Source organism: Monopterus albus, unplaced genomic scaffold (assembly GCF_001952655.1).
Source record: "Monopterus albus unplaced genomic scaffold, M_albus_1.0 scaffold334.1, whole genome shotgun sequence".
Lineage (NCBI taxonomy): Eukaryota > Metazoa > Chordata > Actinopteri > Synbranchiformes > Synbranchidae > Monopterus > Monopterus albus.
Genome location: NW_018128214.1, coordinates 145,457 through 163,472, shown reverse-complemented (window position 1 = coordinate 163,472; position 18,016 = coordinate 145,457). Strand labels below are relative to the sequence as shown.

General features: G+C 45.9%; 1 protein-coding gene across 1 annotated transcript in view; it reads left to right on the top strand.

Moving 5' to 3' along the window:
* The window catches only part of cdc42bpb (CDC42 binding protein kinase beta (DMPK-like)), a 39,417-nt gene that overhangs the window by 12,969 nt on the left and 8,432 nt on the right, over window positions 1–18,016 (top strand). The window contains exons 5-33 of the mRNA XM_020624643.1: window positions 4–152; window positions 702–795; window positions 1,017–1,217; window positions 1,793–2,041; window positions 2,363–2,597; window positions 2,749–2,856; window positions 3,553–3,686; window positions 4,204–4,446; window positions 5,394–5,504; window positions 5,985–6,226; window positions 6,332–6,437; window positions 6,557–6,681; window positions 6,760–6,865; window positions 7,951–8,099; window positions 8,318–8,415; window positions 10,196–10,275; window positions 11,718–11,792; window positions 11,865–11,936; window positions 12,025–12,130; window positions 12,973–13,109; window positions 13,196–13,335; window positions 13,558–13,639; window positions 13,726–13,942; window positions 14,146–14,208; window positions 14,423–14,664; window positions 14,757–15,111; window positions 15,269–15,366; window positions 15,449–15,533; window positions 15,633–15,750. Coding sequence (XP_020480299.1) covers window positions 4–152; window positions 702–795; window positions 1,017–1,217; window positions 1,793–2,041; window positions 2,363–2,597; window positions 2,749–2,856; window positions 3,553–3,686; window positions 4,204–4,446; window positions 5,394–5,504; window positions 5,985–6,226; window positions 6,332–6,437; window positions 6,557–6,681; window positions 6,760–6,865; window positions 7,951–8,099; window positions 8,318–8,415; window positions 10,196–10,275; window positions 11,718–11,792; window positions 11,865–11,936; window positions 12,025–12,130; window positions 12,973–13,109; window positions 13,196–13,335; window positions 13,558–13,639; window positions 13,726–13,942; window positions 14,146–14,208; window positions 14,423–14,664; window positions 14,757–15,111; window positions 15,269–15,366; window positions 15,449–15,533; window positions 15,633–15,750 — 4,220 coding nt within the window. The remainder of the gene's footprint in view (window positions 1–3; window positions 153–701; window positions 796–1,016; window positions 1,218–1,792; window positions 2,042–2,362; window positions 2,598–2,748; window positions 2,857–3,552; window positions 3,687–4,203; window positions 4,447–5,393; window positions 5,505–5,984; window positions 6,227–6,331; window positions 6,438–6,556; window positions 6,682–6,759; window positions 6,866–7,950; window positions 8,100–8,317; window positions 8,416–10,195; window positions 10,276–11,717; window positions 11,793–11,864; window positions 11,937–12,024; window positions 12,131–12,972; window positions 13,110–13,195; window positions 13,336–13,557; window positions 13,640–13,725; window positions 13,943–14,145; window positions 14,209–14,422; window positions 14,665–14,756; window positions 15,112–15,268; window positions 15,367–15,448; window positions 15,534–15,632; window positions 15,751–18,016) is intronic.

Genomic DNA, 18,016 nt, shown 5'->3' with positions numbered 1-18,016 from the left:
AAGTACCTGGTAATGGATTACTATGTGGGCGGAGACCTGCTGACGCTGCTCAGTAAGTTTGAGGATCGTCTTCCAGAGGACATGGCCAAGTTCTACGCTGCAGAGATGGTGCTCGCCATCCATTCCATCCACCAGCAGCACTACATCCACAGGTATGGTCATATTGGTTATACTGGGTGTAGACTGGTGGGCTTTCCACCTTAGCTGGGCAGGGCCTCTGTTTCCATGGTAACAACACCAGATTACTTTTAAGATACAAATATAAAAGTCAGCGTGTGTGACTTTTCAAGTGTACATCTCGGTTTCCTCCCCTGTGTCAGGAAGTGGTCTCTTCCTGGCAGCAGTGTCCTCTGGGAAGTGTAGTTATATCCTGTTCAGCATTCTCAGTGTCCACTTAACGTCCTGTGTAGAAACTCAGCTGCGTTCCTTTCCTCAACTCAGCTGCGTTCCTTTCCTGCTGCGTTCCTTTCCTCTGTGTAGAAACTCAGCTGCGTTCCTTTCCTCTGTGCAGCTCCGGTTTGTGTATACAGCTAGTTTTTCACTCAGAGCCCTGACCACAACACAAATGTTCCTTTCAATATGACTTTGCTGTTGGCAGCTGCCAGTGACTGAGTGTCGAGCCTGATGCAGGTGTGAGAACCTGGATGGGTGATTTGTGTGTGCTGCTGATGGATAGGTTGGGATCTGTTTGTCTTTTACAGAGACATTAAACCAGACAACGTCCTGCTGGACGTCAACGGACACATCCGCCTCGCTGACTTTGGGTCCTGTCTCCGCATGATGGAGGACGGAACGGTAAACCACAGACTGTAATCATTTCCAGTGTTTAAAGTGAACCAAGTTTAGTTTCACAGCAGGGTTTAATTTAACTTTGAACTGAGTTTATGTTAAAGCTGCCTGGGTTTAGTTTAGTAACTGGGTTTTAGGTATTATATTGGCACCTGCTAACTGCTACTGGGGTCTAGTTTAGCTCTTCAGGGTCAGATTGAAGGGCTCTTCCTGTGGTGTCGGTGCAGGTCCAGTCCTCTGTGGCGGTGGGCACTCCGGACTACATCTCCCCAGAGATTCTGCAGGCGATGGAGGACGGGATGGGCCGCTATGGACCGGAGTGTGACTGGTGGTCTCTGGGGGTCTGTATGTACGAGATGCTGTACGGAGAAACACCATTCTACGCTGAGTCATTGGTGGAAACCTACGGCAAGATCATGAACCATGAGGTCAGAAACACCAGGACCTGTTCAGTCTGTTGGTCTCCTGTGGATTTAATAGGTTTCATTTGACCAGTTTACAGGTTTAAATGTCCGCAGTGGAAACTTAGGCTTATCGAGGTTTTACAAAGCATAAATGTCCAGTTTAACTTTTCATTTAGGTGAAAGAACCTTGAAACAAGATGACTCTAACTAGCCCTAACCCTGTAAATGAAAAGATCAGAGGCTGATTGTATTATGTGTAAAACTTTGAACCACCATGACTCAAGATAATTTATGAACAGACAACAAACCGGAGAATCTGTCTGTCCTCCCATCTCCTGAGAGCTGGAATCAGCTTCTTCGAGTGTGTCAGTCCCAGTTTCTCTTCTACCTCTGCTGCTGTTTCCAGGTTATCTGTTTGTCTCCAGACTCTCAGCCTACTTCCTCTTTTCTATATCTGAACTGGTCCCTTGGTGGGTGGATGTCCTGCTCTCCATTTCTGTCTCATTATCCCGCAGCCTGTAGCTCTGCCTGTCTGTCTCTCCTCCTTCTGCTGTCCTCTTTACTCTAGATGAAGCCTCAGGGTTTTATTTTGTTTCCAGGAGCGTTTTCAGTTCCCCTCCCATGTGGCCGACGTGTCCGAGGATGCCAAGGATCTGATCCAGCGGCTGCTGTGCTCCAGGGAACGTCGGCTCGGCCTCAATGGGATCTCTGACTTCAAGAGCCACCCGTTCTTCAGCGGGATCGACTGGGACAACATCCGGTCTGCAGAGGCCCCCTACATCCCGGACGTGTCCTCACCCACTGACACCTCCAATTTTGACGTGGATGACGACGTCCTCAAGAACCCAGTGAGCACGGCAGGACCAGGACAGGGAAACAAAATATCCATTATAGACCATTTGGAGACAAATTGTACCAGTGTTCCCATTGTACACTAGTCAGACTGGCTTTTACTGAAACTTGTTATTGAAAACTAAAATTACACTCGCCTCATGTTGATTTAGATGCTGTTTCATGTTTTTAGACTCCGCAGTCGGTCTCTCTAGTACAAACTGTTTAAGTCCCTGTCTCTAGTTTCTCTGGTTCAGCTTCTAGTCTTTGTGGTCCAGACTCTAGTCTTTCGGGTCCTTGTAACGATGTCCTCCAGACTAACTGTGTTTTTCCTGCAGGACATCTGCCCTCCAGTGTCTCACACTGGTTTTACTGGTCAGCACCTTCCCTTTGTCGGCTTCACCTACACCACCGACAGCTGTTTCTCTGACCGCAGCACCATCGGCTTGGCGGGACTTAGCCTCCGGCAGGAAGAGAGGCATGGAGGAGGAGCAGGGCAGGAGGTGGAGGCGTTTGAGAAGACAATCCGCCGACTGGAGCAGGAGAAGCAGGAGCTGAACCGTAAACTGCAGGGTGAGACTGGCAGTCACATTCCAGGATTGTAGTACATGTAATGCTCCAGTCACGTTCCAGTACTTTCTGTAGTACAGGTAGTACCTCAGTCACATTACTGTATATACAGTATAGTGTAGTACTCGGACTTCTGAACTTTGTGTTCCTGTAGAGTCGACTCAGGCCCTGCAGGCTCCGGCTCGTGGAGGAACTATGACCCGAGACAAAGAGATCAAGAAGCTGAATGAGGAGATCGAACGGCTCAAGAAGAAGTTGGCAGGTAGTAGGAGTATGACTAGTGTCAATACAAGTCATATTTGTTTTAGAAGTAGTTACCGTTTAATTAAATCACACTTTATTAAAGTATGTAAAAGGAAATGTTTTGGCTATAGTAGCAGTTTTACTAGTAACAGTAAAGGTTCTAACAGTAAATATTGTCAGTATTAGTACCAGGCGAAGCACGAAATATTGTCAGTATTAGTACCAGGCGACGAAACTAGTAGAGCAGTAGTAGTATTAATATTTTTAGTACTAGAAGTGGTACAGAAGAAGCCATTAGAATCACTGCTAGTAGTAAGAGTACAGTTGTAGTAATGAAAATGTTAGTATAAGTAGCAGTACTAGTAAAGTATTAGCGAATCAACAGTATTAGCCTGAGCATTGTTAGTACCAGTCACAGTTGCAGTACTTGTAACAACAGTGGTATCACAGCTAGTAGCAGCAGTAGTGCAGCTCGGAGTAACACAAGTAGTTTAACACCTGGAGTATTATCGCTGTAGTTGTAAGAATACTAGACTTGGTACCAATAGGTGTACAAGTAAAAGGGTAGTACCAGTCCTAAATAGTAGCACTAGTAGTTTTAGCACTTGTAGCAGTATTAGTAAAACTAGCACAGTTGTAGTAATACCACCAGTTTAGTTTTTGGTCTTCGTTCGACCTGCCTCAGGGGAGTAAGCCCTGCCCCCTGCTGTCGTAGACTCTGATAGGCTGGAGCACCAGCTGGAGGAGGCGGTCACACTCAGACAGGACTATGAGAGCTCCGCCTCCAAACTGAAGACCCTGGAGAAGCAGGTGAAGACCTTGAGACAGGAGAAGGATGACGTCAACAAGGCAAGTACTGATACGCAGTGACACACTAACACACCTGGACAGACAGGCGAACACCCTGGGACAGGTGAAGGATGATGTCCTGGTGCTGGTCTCTGGCACCTCAGTAGATCTGAATCTGCAGGTGCACCAGCTCTGATCCTCCAGTTGTTCATAATGGTTCAGTTATTGCCATGTCTGGTCTAACCGGATCAGGTTTTGTTGGGATCAGGTCTTTTAATCAGGCCAAACGTTTTAGGCCCTTAGAGATCTAGAAGAGTTGCTGTGAGAAGTGCAGATGTATTAAAAACCTTTAGTCGGTCTCAGCAGGCAAAATCTGTTGTTCTGGCCAAATAAGGACTTTAAAACTTAGTTTGGTTTGAGAATGTCGTCTCTTCTCCATCATGGTCAGATCTTTATTTTCATGGCTCCTGGGTTTATTGTGACACACTGGGACCAGTCATTAAAATGGGACACAGCCTCCACCTCACAAGGACATGTGACCTGTACACTGAAACACTTCCTCTCCTCCTGTGAGCAGCAGCTGTCTGAGTCTCTGGAGCGTCTGAGGAGCCAGACGAAGGAGCTGAAGGAGGCGCACACTCAGAGGAAGCTGACCCTGCAGGAGTTCTCTGAGCTGTCGGAGAAAATGGCTGAGCTCCGCTCCTGTAAGCAGCGTCTGTCCCGCCAGCTTCGCGACAAGGAGGAGGAGATGGACGGACTCCTACAGAAATTGGATGCCATGAGAAAGGACATTCGCAAGACTGAAAAGACCCGTAAGGAGGTGAGGAGGAGGGTGGGGTAGTATAAGCACAGTAGTAATCTAATTAGTATAGTCCATTGTTGCAAATCACAGATTTGCCTTAAGGGGCTTTAGTGTTGGTATTAGCTGCAGTACTAGTAAACCCAGCAGTACCAGCAGCAGTGGCCCAGTTGTAGTCATACTAATGAAATTCCAAAGCTTGACAAGTATCTGTCCCATTGATTACAATTTATATTAAGCTGATTATATAAAGCTTGATGAAATAGTTCAGCACACACTTACAAGCTGCTTTCTGAGCACATCAGCAGAGGGAGGGTCACTTTAAAACCTCACTGATACAGGAGGAGTACGGAGACTGACAGTTTCTTCCCCCAGGTTATTAAACTCATGAACAGCCAGTCCATGTTGCTCTTTTAACTTGTAAATATTTTTTGTATTTATCTATTCTGTCTTTATGTTGTGCATATTGGTGGCCATTGAGCTGGAGTCGAATTCCTTTGTATGTTTTAAATACTTGTCAATAAAGTTTATGCTTTATGCTTATACTGTCAGATGTGTTTGAAAAGTCTGAAAAAAGACCTTGGTTTAAGACTTCGTCTCATGCTCAGATTATAAATTACTAGTCTCCCCGTGTGTAAATATAAAATAAACCTGTTTTAACTCAATAAAATAAGAGCTTGTGTGGCGTTTCCTCTGGTTGTACAGACCATTGTTATGTGCAGTTAAAGATGAGATCTCCTTAACTGTCCCTGATGCAGAGGAGACTCCACACCACAGGTAGGAGTCCTGACAGGTGTAGTTCCTGCTGTTCTCCATCTGAGGGTGACAAACACCATCACATGCTTTACTTCCACCAGGAGCAGCTCTAAAGGAGCAGTCTGTGGTTTTTAGAGAAGAGCCAACAGCACAGGAAGAGGGTGGGATTTCATAATAAAAGCATTTAATAAAATGATTTGTGTGTTTCTCAGCTGGAGGCTCAGCTGGACGATGCGAAGGCAGAGGCGTCGAAGGAGAGGAAGCTGAGGGAGCACAGCGAAGTTTACTCCAAACAGCTGGAGACGGAGCTGCAGAGCCTCAAGGTCAGAGGTCACACAGAAGTGTTTGTACTGCTGTACTACTCACCCTTCCCCAAAAGTATAATCTAATGTTATGAGATCAAATTTTTGTCTCACTGCATTTGTCAAACACGCACTGTGCAGGTGCAGCAGGTGAAACCACATCGTGCATGAACATTTATAATGTACAGCACTGAGCGCTGTCAGCAAAGCCAGACTGAAATTTTTCTCTGAAAAAGTTATGAGCTAAATAAAATTGATCTTCTCTAATATTTTAGAAGGAAATGACAGTTTGTCTAAAATGAGAGACAATGTGCGGGGACAAGATTTGGTTTTGTCAACAAAGGTTGAACTGCCGGATGTTTAAAAGCAGCCGGAACAGAGTCTGAGTTAAAGGTGCAGATTAATAACATCTAGTTGATAGCCATCCAAGTGCCCACTGCCATCGTCACAAAACCTAAACTGGGCCTCACAAAGATATCATGGTTCTGGTCTTGGTCTCAGTCTCAGCAGGGTCAGGGAGCAGCAGCGGGGACAGAGTCTCAGCAGGAGCTGTCCCGTCTGAAGGCAGAGCTCGATAAGAAGGTCCGGTTCTATGAGGAGGAGCTGCTGAGGCGCGACTCCGCCCACTCCTCCGAGATCAAAAACCTTTGCAAAGACCTACAGGAGTTCGAAGTTGCACAGCTCGCCACCAACAAGGAGCTGGTCCAGGTCCAAGGCAAGCTGGACAAGGCTAAGAGGGACAGGTGAGTCCTGAACCAGGTTTATTAACGGGGGCGGGTGGGTCCTGAACCAGGTTTATTAACGGGGGCGGGTGAGTCCTGAACCAGGCTTCTTTGTGTCCCCTGTAGACAAACGGAGATAGACGAGGCTGTTGCTGCTCTGAAGGAGAAATATGAACGAGAGAAAAACCTGCTGACAGAAGAAAACCGTAAACTGACAGCAGAGACTGACAAGGTGACACCGTGTACTGTAGTAAAACAGATACCACTGTGATTTTACAGGGCTCCTTCATGCAGTACTGCTACTGTCTCTGTGCCAGCTTAGTACTAACAGTCGTTGTCCTGTCCTGGCAGTTGTGTTCGTTTGTCGATAAACTGACCGCTCAGAATCGACAGCTGGAGGACGAGCTTCAGGACGTGTCATCTAAGAAGGAGAGTGTGGCTCACTGGGAGGCTCAGATCGCAGAGATTATCCAGTGGTGAGTCAGGCTGAACCAGCGACTCTGTGGTCCAGCTCTGTGGTCTAGTTCTGTGTCTGACGTGTCTGTTGTGTTTAGGGTGAGCGATGAGAAGGATGCTCGAGGCTACCTGCAGGCTCTGGCCACCAAGATGACGGAAGAGCTGGAAACAATGCGCAGCTCCAGCCTGGTACCCAGACCTCTGGTAACACACACTTCTATCTCTATGGGGACACTCAGTGACATAATGTATTCCCTAGCCCCATACCCTTAGCCATCAGAACTAAATGCCTAACACCAAACCTAATTCTAACCTGAATTCAATCCTGAACCTTAAAACAGTCTTAATCCTCAAAAAGGTGTTTCATAAAGTGAGGGCCAGCCAAAATGTCCTCACTTTACAAAAAATGCCCTCACTCTGCAGCAAAAACACATTTTTTGGAAGAACACACACAGTAGGGACCCAGGTCAGGATCCAGTATCAACATCAGGGACCGCCAAGGTCCTGAAAACCTGGACATTTTTAAGGGAAAAATGTGTTGTGGGGAATCAAAATTGTCCTGGAAAAAATAAACATAAAAATAAATAAGGATAAAGGAATTATCTCACCTTGATTCATAATAAATAAAAAAGCTAGTAAAATCAACTGGTATATACTGACAACACCAGTAAGATGTTAATATTAGGAATATAAACTCAGTCAGCTTTGAGGTAGACGACCTAACATTGGTGAGATGTAACAAACTTTATAATAAAAACTTCTCAAACTAGGTAAACAAAACAGGAAATGTAAACTAATGTACATTTAAAGTTGTAAAAATGAATCAGCTTTGAGGTAGACAAGCCTTAACGCACATAAGATGTAACAAACTTTATAATACAACCTCTCAAACTTGGTAAACAACATAAAATGTAGCTTGTAACACACTGTAAAGTTGCCAAACTGAGGTGGTTCCAGGGTGAGCCCAACAATCCATGGGGGCGTTTAAGGAGTTCCAGGATCAAACCCTGTGGTCAGGGGAGGGGTAGGACCATGCCATGATGTCACATCTCCTACAGCAACATCAGTGACATCATTCATGCCTTTGTTTGCTGTGATTGGCTGCTGCTCCATCTGTTTTTAGCACGAAGGGGAATGCCTTGGTGGTGTTGCCATGGTATCGTGATGTGGGCTGGGCTGGGTCCAGATGATGTCACCACTAACACAGACTGTGGGACTGTCTCTGTCTGTCTCCTCCTTCCTTCATACCACCTCCCTTCCTCCTTTCCTCCCACCTTGCCCCTCCGTAGGACCCCCTGTGGAAGGTGCGTCGCAGTCAGAAGTTGGATATGTCGGCTCGGCTGGAGCTGCAGTCGGCTCTGGACGCAGAGATCAGAGCCAAACAGCTGGTTCAGGAGGAGCTGCGCAAAGTCAAAGCTGCCAACATCAGTCTGGAGAGGTCAGAGGTCACACAGGCTGCTTGATTAGTGATTATTGATGGATTAACTTAGTTCAACCCTACAGGTTGACCTCTGTTATAAAACTGATGACAGGCCAACCTGCAGACAAACTCAGCTGTTAATGAAGTTAATGCTCCAATCGGAAGACAGCGTTACTGCATGATGTGTAGTTAATTGGCCTCACCTGTGTGTTTCTGTCTCACCTGTGTGTCTGCAGTAAGTTGAAGGAGTCAGAGGAAAGGAGCAGGGAGATGGGGGAGCAGGTGGACAATCTGAAGAAGGAGATGGAGGAGAGCCGATCCCACTCTGACAAAGGTGAGGGTGGTACCTGGTCCCTGGGTTCACAGCCACACAGGTGACATTAGACTCACTGAGCTGAAAGCCATGAAACACCTGGATGCCTCCTTCAGCTGCAATGGCTTCATTTTTCTGCTGCACTTTTTTTAAAATTCAGGTCATTACTACACTAATGAATCAATTTCTGCCATTAGATCGGTCTATTTGTTGTTTATTTCATTAATTTCTGAACTTATCTTCCATTTTAATTGATTTCACTTCCTGATTGATACGTATGGTGATACGGATGGAGATATGGACGGAGGCCTCTCTTGTTTGAAAGAATAAATCAATCAATCAATCAATCAATTTAACCTGAACATGGAGTTCAGTCAGAATACTCACCCAGTCTTTGGCACATTTCCTTGTGCACTGGTGACTGTACAGGCCTTCAGACGAACATTTCATACTGGTGCCACCGGCGCCACCAAGTCTGCACCAGTGCCAGATTTGGTGGCACCACCTCTGTTTTACAACGTGTTGCAAAAGAATCTAATTTTCAAACATTATTTTAAATATCCTTACCACCCAATGCACATAGCGTGTGTTTATAATGAAACTCAGAGAGAAGGAGACCTGTGGAACACAGTGAATGAGAAAAATCACTTCTGGAACAAGTTTCCTCCTATTTTTCTGTTGGCCAGTCACTTTAGTGCTCTATAGTCATCAACATGACAATGACAACTGATATTATATTTCAACTGAAGTATAAACCAATGAATTGCATGCTTGGTTTGCCATCTGTGCACATGATTTATTTTTAGTCCGTTTTTCTTCTGAAGAAGAATTTCTGCTCTTTGGTGCTGTCTGTGTTGGACTTGATGCACAGTCAGCTCTCTCACCTGCTGATGCCGCTCACTGTGGGCTAAAGCCTGCAACTTAAAGAAGGATTGTTGGTGCGTTTCAGCTACTAACTTCAAACTGGAACTGCACGTTAAGTGCTTGATCTGTTCAGTCCACCCCGACTCACACCTCCATGCAGCATCTGTCATCAGAACAGCTGTTTGTTAGCAGGAGGACAGCGTGCTCTTCACCGGGCCGACCGACAGCAGAAATGTACCGGACAAAAATAGTTTTCATCTTGGCTCCTCAGCAAGAAATCAGCAGCGTTTATATGCTCTGATTTATTTATTTTATTCATTTCCCAGTCTTGGACCAGGGGAAAGTAAGATCAGAGAGCTCACCTGAAGAGATTCAAGTTTCCAACACATAAACAGGCCAGCAGGTGATCTACCTGTTTAAGCAGCTGTCTGTGGTGATTATACTTCAAATTCGCCAAAGGAAAAAGACATGACGTGTAAACAAGGGGTCCAGGGTTGGCGTGTGACCCGACACATTTGATAGATTGGAAGTTCCTGCTTTGTGAAATGGATGATTGACAGATCTGCAGATAAAGTTGCAATGACAGTATCCCGGAGTTTGTTACGTCTGTCCACCACTTCTACAGTGAGAGCAGTTGTTTGTGCATAACCTGTTTATTTTGCAGTTGCACCCGGTGCGACCTTTGAAAAAAGTCATTTGGTTGTAAAATGCGACTGATCACTGGCGGTTTGGGGCACTGCTGTAGTTGATAGTGTTTACACTCATCCTACCACTGCCTCTGCTGAAGCTAAGCTCAACTAACACATTGGCCACTGAAACAAAATTTCAGTTCAGAACAGGGAAACCTGAGCTGTTACCTGCTGGTATAGATGTTTACGTGTTATTAAGGCTTTAACTCACATCACCTAGTTACTTATTTTACTCATTGTCTCTGCAGGTCTGAAGCTTCCAGACTTCCAGGACTCCATCTTTGAGTATTTCAACACCTCCCCCCTTGCTTCAGACCTCACCTTCAGAGTGAGTCACCTTCATTCTGGGTCAGACCATGGTTAAAAGGGATGGGAAATAACGTATAAAACGGTTTCTGTGTTTATACTTTAACATCCTCTGACTTAAAGACACTGTTTAAACTGCTTACAGCTGGTGTGCAAACCATCGGCTTATAAATATGCATGACATGCTACCACTTCTCTGCATTATGCAAAAGTGACGCCATCGTAAAACAGCTGCGTGCATGCACGCCGCCATCACGGGCATAGCGGTGCAAACTAAAAGTGATTAGGATAAAACTAAATGGTACAACATAATAGGAGACGACTCAAACCCTGTACAATCATTATTTAGACTGTAATAATGAGTAGCCAAGATGGTTACAGGCAGCATAAATGTTTGACTTGGGGATAAAATATTAGCTGTAATCCAGGTCATTCATAAGATTTAAACCACTTGTTAACTAAACAAATATGTAACACCACAGTCTCCTATGTGGTGGTACACAAACACTGGTGTCAGTGGTGTTGTGATTAATCACAAATTTAAAATACCATGATTTACCTGTAAATGTGTTGCAATAAAGAAATGCATGTCAAACTAGTTTAAGGAAACAGATCCTCCAGTTATCTCAACAATTAACATTTCAATTTAGGTCTATTTTAGAAATTAAATGTCCATACAGAGACAAAATGAACAGTCTCTACGTTGTTCATCTAGGCAACATTCGTCCTGCTACCCAATCATACAATATACTCTTCTTTCAGCCAGATGCTCAGACAGACTAGCTTATTAACATTTTCAGATGAAAGAGCACGACTTGTTGATGCTGTATCAGCACTGGCATCTTTATAACATCTGCCAAAATATGTTTGGCCCGAAGATGGTACTTCAAACTTGTTGTGCTTCGGTGAAAGGACAGTTCATCACTACAATAAATGCACACAACTTTGGTTTTATCCAAACTTCCATCTGGAAGCTTTTTATAATGAAACTTGCTGCTCAGCACACCAGGCGTTGTGTTTTCTGCCATCGTGTTGTAACACACGTTCGCTGTCACGTTACCCGGCCTTATCACACAATAGATAACCATCCGCGCTGCGATGACGGCAAGAAGTTGGGGTCAAAACTTATCAAATGATTAATTTGCGTTAAAAAAATTTTGATTAATCATACGTTAACGTTGACATCCCTATTGTAAATGTTTATTTGTGAATCACAGAAAACAAATTTCAGTTGTCTTTTTTTGTGTCTGTGTTGGAATAATGTATGAAACAATACACTGCTATTTCCTGACATGACGTGAACACAACACAACCTCGTCAGTCTGACGAATCACATGAAACACAGTGAAATCGAAGAGTCTGCGTGTCCTGGTTGATCCCATGTAAAAGACAAACCTCTGATGTTTAACGCTGTCAACAGTATTTGATGTTTAATGATTCTTCAAAATGTTTTATTACCTGCAGACCCCAGACATAGACTCCGCCCTCCAGGAATCAGAGACCATACCCTTCTCACCCTCCACCACCTTCGAATTCAAGGTCAGTCTCACACAGGTTGTTTGTGTTTGTCTCTGTTTATCAGACTGAGTCCTGTCCTGTTTGTGTCAACAGGAAGATCAAGTCGCACCAGTCCCTGCAAGTCCCTCCCCCACCCCCAAGGGCTCAGCCCTGACTACACCACAGGTACAGCAGGATTTCTCTAGGTGGGACGTTACCTGTGTTATAACAAACCTTTCTTAAAATAATGTAATGTGTGTTTTTGCGTTTACAGCCGAGAGCTCACCAGCTGAGCATCAAGACGTTCTCCAGTCCGACTCAGTGCACTCACTGCACCTCGCTGATGGTGGGACTCATCAGACAAGGATATGCCTGCGAAGGTACGCCACCTCGACCTCACAATGCACCTCAAACTTGCAACACACCCCAAGCGCACGTTGAGCACACAACACATCCCAAACTCACCACCACATCTTGAATACAACACATACCAAAATCACGACACACGGTGAACATTCCACTTGCAGCTCACACTTGCTACTGTGTTGTGTTGAGTGGCAGCAAAACACTTTACAGTACATTGCAGACTGACACAGTTTAATTCTATCTCGTTGTGTAATCGGATGGAGTGAGTTGTAGCTCAAAGCTACATTAAGATTTAGAACAAATTTGGATAAATCAAGTAAACAATTGCCTAGAAGAGTTGTCTCCATGCTGCAATGCCACGGGCTTTATATTCTGTATACATTAGTTCTGGAGCCAGTTATTACTGCTGCGCTACCTGACTACCACAACTGTCTCTGGCTGTCGTGACCACATATGACGTAGTTTCAGAGACAGGGGAGGAGGGGAGAAGTGGAGGGGGATAGTGCTGGAGTTGGATTTGACTCTCACTTTGAGGGAGAAGTTAGTTAATACAGCTTTGATGTAACTGTGCATAAAGTAGCTTTCAGGAGAAGAGTGTCACAAAGTACTTCACAATAGAAAGCAAGGAAACTGAACATAAACACAGACTTCAGAAAAATTGAAGTAAATAAAGCAATTGATCAGGACAGTCAGGACTTTTAAAGGTGTCCTGACCTTAAATCCAAAGGGAGAGAGTTCCATTAATTAGGAACTACAACCTCAGTCTTGTTTAGTTGAACTCTGGTTCAAAAGCTCTGCAGCAGTGTTTTAGACAACAGGTAGACCTCCTGGTCTAAGTGTCTGCATCTCTCTGCAGTGTGCTCCTTCATCTGCCATGTGTCCTGTAAAGACCACGCCCCCTTGGTCTGTCCGATCCCAGCAGAGCAGGCCAAGAGGCCACAGGGCATTGACGTCCAGAGGGGCATTGGAACCGCCTACAGGGGCTACGTCAGGGTAAGACCATTAAGGACCTACTGATGCAGTACTGATGCAGTACTGACACAGTAGTTCCACAATAGCAGACAATGTCTCTCTGGCAGATCCCGAAGCCCAGTGGGGTGAAGAAGGGCTGGCAGCGAGCGTTTGCTGTGGTGTCTGACTGTAAACTGTTTCTCTACGACATCCCAGAGGGAAAGTCCACACAGCCAGGGGTGGTCGCCAGTCTGGTCCTCGACCTCAGGTAAACTGTCCACCTGTCTGCTCACCTCATGTCAGGATGTCTGAGCAAATGCAGGGATATTTGAGAAGATTCTGGTAGTTTTTAGGATGTTTGGGCAGTCCTGTGAAGGTTCAGGCTCTTTTAAATGGGTTAGGGTCGGTTTTTCTCTTAAACTACAATTTGATTATTTTGTGTGATTTGTATCAATTGTTTGATACAGGAAAATATTCTGGTGTGTTTCAGAGATGAGGAGTTTTCTGTCAGCTCTGTCTTGGCATCAGATGTGATCCACGCCACCAGGAAGGACATCCCCTGTATCTTCAGGGTAGGAGACCCATCCCCTCAGACCCTGTTTGACCTTTGACCTTGGTAGGTCCTGAACCTTGTGGTTGCTTTTGTTGTCATGATCAGGTGGCATCATCGCAGCTGATCTCGCAGCTCTCCTCTGTCTCTCTGCTGGTCCTGGCGGAGAGCGAGGTGGAGAAGAGGAAGTGGGTTCGGATCCTGGAAGGTCTGCGGATCATCCTGGCCAAGAATCTGCTGAAGAGCCAGCAGGTGCATGTTCTGCATGAGGCCTACGACCCTTCACTCCCCATCATCAAGACCACACTGTCTGCCGCAGTGCTTGGTAGGCAATGCTACTAACTTCTGCCATGTACTACTGACAGACTGTGTACTGAGTACTGCTGCTGACGGAGTGAAGTACTCTGTAGTTCTCTGAAGCTCTGATCGTGGTAGATGTCTTGTTATGATTAGTTTGGATCTAGTTTATAGCTTCAGAGAGCTCTCTGGCCGTTTTTTGTTTTTTAAATACGCATCCTCTGTCTGCAGACCGGGAGAGGATTGTCCTGGGAACAGAAGATGGACTCTTTGTGGTTGAGGTCACCAGAGATGGTGAGAGAAGTTCAGAGAAGCTAAAATCATGTTTTTCATTTTAGTGGCATGTGTTATACCACAGCAGTAGATTAATAAACACGTGGAAGTTTGATGTTTTTCCATGATAGTTTTTCCTCAGTAGGGTGGATTAGTGAAAGGTTGGTGTGTCTATGTTCCAGAAACAACATGTCTACCTTTCTCTGTGTGGTCAATAAATAACTTTTCTCTCCAGTGATCCTGCGAGCAGTTGACAGTAAGAAAGTTTATCAGGTCGACTTGATCCCGAAGGAGAAAATCATCGCTCTGCTTTGCGGTCGAAACCGGCATGTTCATCTTCACCCCTGGGGGGTCCTGGAGGGCGCAGAGGCTGCCTTTGATATCAAGCTGACAGAAACCAAAGGCTGCCAGGCTTTGGTCACAGGGGTACTCCGACCTGGAGGCCCCGCCTGCCTGCTGGCTGCCATTAAACGCCAGGTCAGAAACCTGACAGACAGCTAAAAACCACTGCTCTGTTTCTGCATTTCTGGTTCTGATCATGATGTTCTGGTTTGGTCTGTTCCCTCCAGGTTCAGTGCTACGAGATCACTCGAGCAAAGCCCCACAATAAGAAGCTGTGGGAGGTTCAGGCTCCAGCTGTTGTGCAGTGGTTGGGTATGGTGAGGGAGCGGCTCTGTGTTGGGTATCCTTCGGGCTTCGCTCTGTTGGCCCTGCAGGGGGAGTCATCTCCCATCAGCCTGGTGAACCCTGCCGACCCGTCCCTGGCCTTCTTGGCCCAGCAGCCGCTGGACGCTTTGCACGCCCTGGAGGTTGGAACCAATGAGCTGCTGCTCTGCTTCAGCCAGCTTGGCATCTACGTGGATGGTCAGGGCCGTCGGTCTCGGACCCAGGAGCTGATGTGGCCCGCTTCACCACTCGCATGCAGTACGTTACTCATAGGAAAACTTGTGAAGAGTTTTCATGTGAAAGCAAATGCAGAACAGTTCAGAGCAGGTGCAGCTGTGAAGTTTCAGTCAGCTGTGAGTGACAGGTATTTATGTAACAGGCATACAGATGTGAAACCCCTCCCCCTTGTCTCCAGGCTCTAACTCGTCACACCTGACGGTCTACAGTGAATACGGAGTTGATGTTTTTGATATTCTCACCACAGAGTGGGTTCAGACCATCTCCCTTCGAAAGGTAGCCAATCACAGCACAGCCAGGAATGGGCCAATCACAGTGTAGGACTTGCCTAAAAGCCTTGATTTGCCTCTGTCCTCAGATCAGACCTCTGAATATTGAAGGGACGTTAAATCTGCTGAGTTCAGAACCTCCTCATCTGATTTACTTCAGTAACACCTCATCAGGTAACAGCCACACACACCTGGACAGTGACATCGGACCTCCACAACTCTGAAGCTAATGTCTCCCTGTCTGTCTGTCTGACTCTACCTGTCTGTTCTCAGAGGGAGACCTCACCATCCCAGAGATGTCGGAGCACAGCAGGAAGTCAATGGTTCGAACTCGCAGCAAGAGGAAGTTCCTTTTCAAAGTTCCTGAGGGGGAGCGACTTCAGCAGAGGAGGTGATAAATTAAAATAAATAAATAAATAAATAAAACTGTTACTTATGTACTTACGTATGATGTTACCTGTGCACAGCTGTGCGGTGTTAGGTTACACAGCTGTCACATATAGGGTTGTACTCGACTGAGCATTTTGTCAGTCGGCTCTTCAGTGCGACTATAATTTCTACAGGGTGGGTGAAAAGTAACTAGGCTTTAAAAATTGGCTATAGAACTTGTATCACTGGAGTCATGATGAAAACAGTCTCGACATAGACGATAATAAATAGGATTTCATATGAAATGAAGAAAATCTAATTAAACACAAACTATGCAAAAGTGTGTGGACTGAGGTGTCCACGTACATTTGGCCATATTGTGTATCTGTTGGAGGAAGACAAGCTGATATCAGCCTTCTCATCTGAAAGATTCTGTGTTGTCTCTTTAATAACATATTAATATCACAGGATTGTCCTAGAGGGTTTGTTGTCCTTTTCTCCTCATTTCACACTTTGCAAATACCAACCTTAATGTAACTCCATGCATGGGACAGCGTCACCACCCCCACCCCTGACCACAAGGGGAAGTATTGAGCAAACTGCTGCTTGGCACACCGAAATGAGGAGAAGATGACAACCTACTGGCTGGGGCTGCCCTTTATTGAAATACACGCTGCCTGGCAAAAATTAAAATATAATAGATAAAGACAGAGGTATCCCTTAGGGATAGGATGCGGAGCTCAGTCACCCGTGAGGAGCTCAGAGTAGAGCCGCCGCTCCTCCACGTTGAGCGGAACCAGTTGAGGTGGCTCGGCCACTTGTTTAGGATGCTCCCTGGACGCCTCCCTGGGGAGGTATTCTGGGCATGTCCCTCTGGAAGGAGGCCTCGGGGCAGACCCAGGACACGTTGGAGAGACTATGTCTGCCAGCTGGCCTGGGAACGCCTTGGGGTTCCTCCTGAGGAGCTAGAGGAGGTGTGTGGGGAGAGGGAAGTCTGGGAGGCTCTGCTCGGACTACTGCCCCGTGACGTGTGATATATTTTTTTATCGTTACACACCTGTGTCATGTATGTGTGGTGCTATGTTACTTGGCTATGTCACATGTATCTCTGCATTTCCACTATGGGAACCTAACGAGCAGTAAACCCCGTACTTCACCCGGGTTGACGCCGACCGTCCAGTCAAAGAAATGAGAACGGAGGAGTGATTTAGAACGACCAGGACTTATAGAAACACTCAGTGTCAGTGTGCTGTTCACAAGCAGCATCGGCTGATGTGAGCCAGGCCTCACAGAAAAGAGATCTCAGAAGACCTATGACCAAGAATTGTTGGTTTGCATGTAGCTGGAAAAGGGTCACAGAGTCACTGACGTTAGATATTCAGCCACCTGTCTTCAGCCATCCTGGTGAACTTCTACCGCTGTATCACAGTCTGGTATGGCAGGACGCCACGGAGGAAGCCACTGCTCACCAAAAACAACACTGTAGCAGCCTGAAGTTTGCCAAAGACCACCCTGACCTCCACAGCACTACTAGGAAAATGTCCAGTGGACAGATGAAACCAAGGTAGAGCTGTCTGGGAAGAACACACAGCGTTACATATGGTGTATAAAGAAAACCGTGCACCAACATGAAAACATCATCCCAGCAGTGAAGCACAGTGGAGGAGCATCATGAAGTGGGGCTGCTCTGCTGCCTCTGGACCTGGACCGCTTGCCACTGTGGACAGAAAATGAGCTCCCCAGTTTATCTAGGTGTCCTACAGCAGTGGTCCCCAACCCCCGGGCCGCGGACCGGTACCGGTCCGTGGATCAATTGGTACCGGGCCGTACAAGAAATCATTAACCTCTAGAGTCCCTGCGTCCTCATATGAGAACCGCACATTTTGGGTTTCCTGCACCATATACACTTCATTTCTTCTCAACTTAGACCTGTTGTCCTCGTATGTAGACACTTTTACCACCATCTTGTGGTAGGAAAAGCACATTACATGTGTTACTATAATTCCAAGATGGCGTCAATCTCAGTCAAGATGTTCTACGGCCGAGCCCGAAATAAAAATGGACAAGGTACAAAACCTAAAAACATTTCATGGTTGAAACCTGCTAATTTATGCTTTTTAATGTCTGTAGTTTGAGATGGTATATAAATTTGACATCTTTTAGCAATAGTAACAAGTTAGGAGGCTTCTAACTATGAAGTACTCGTTTGAGGACATTGGGACCATGTTAATACATTGTCTATGTGAAGGTGTAAAAGTAATGACACATGGCTTGGGAAGATTTGTGAA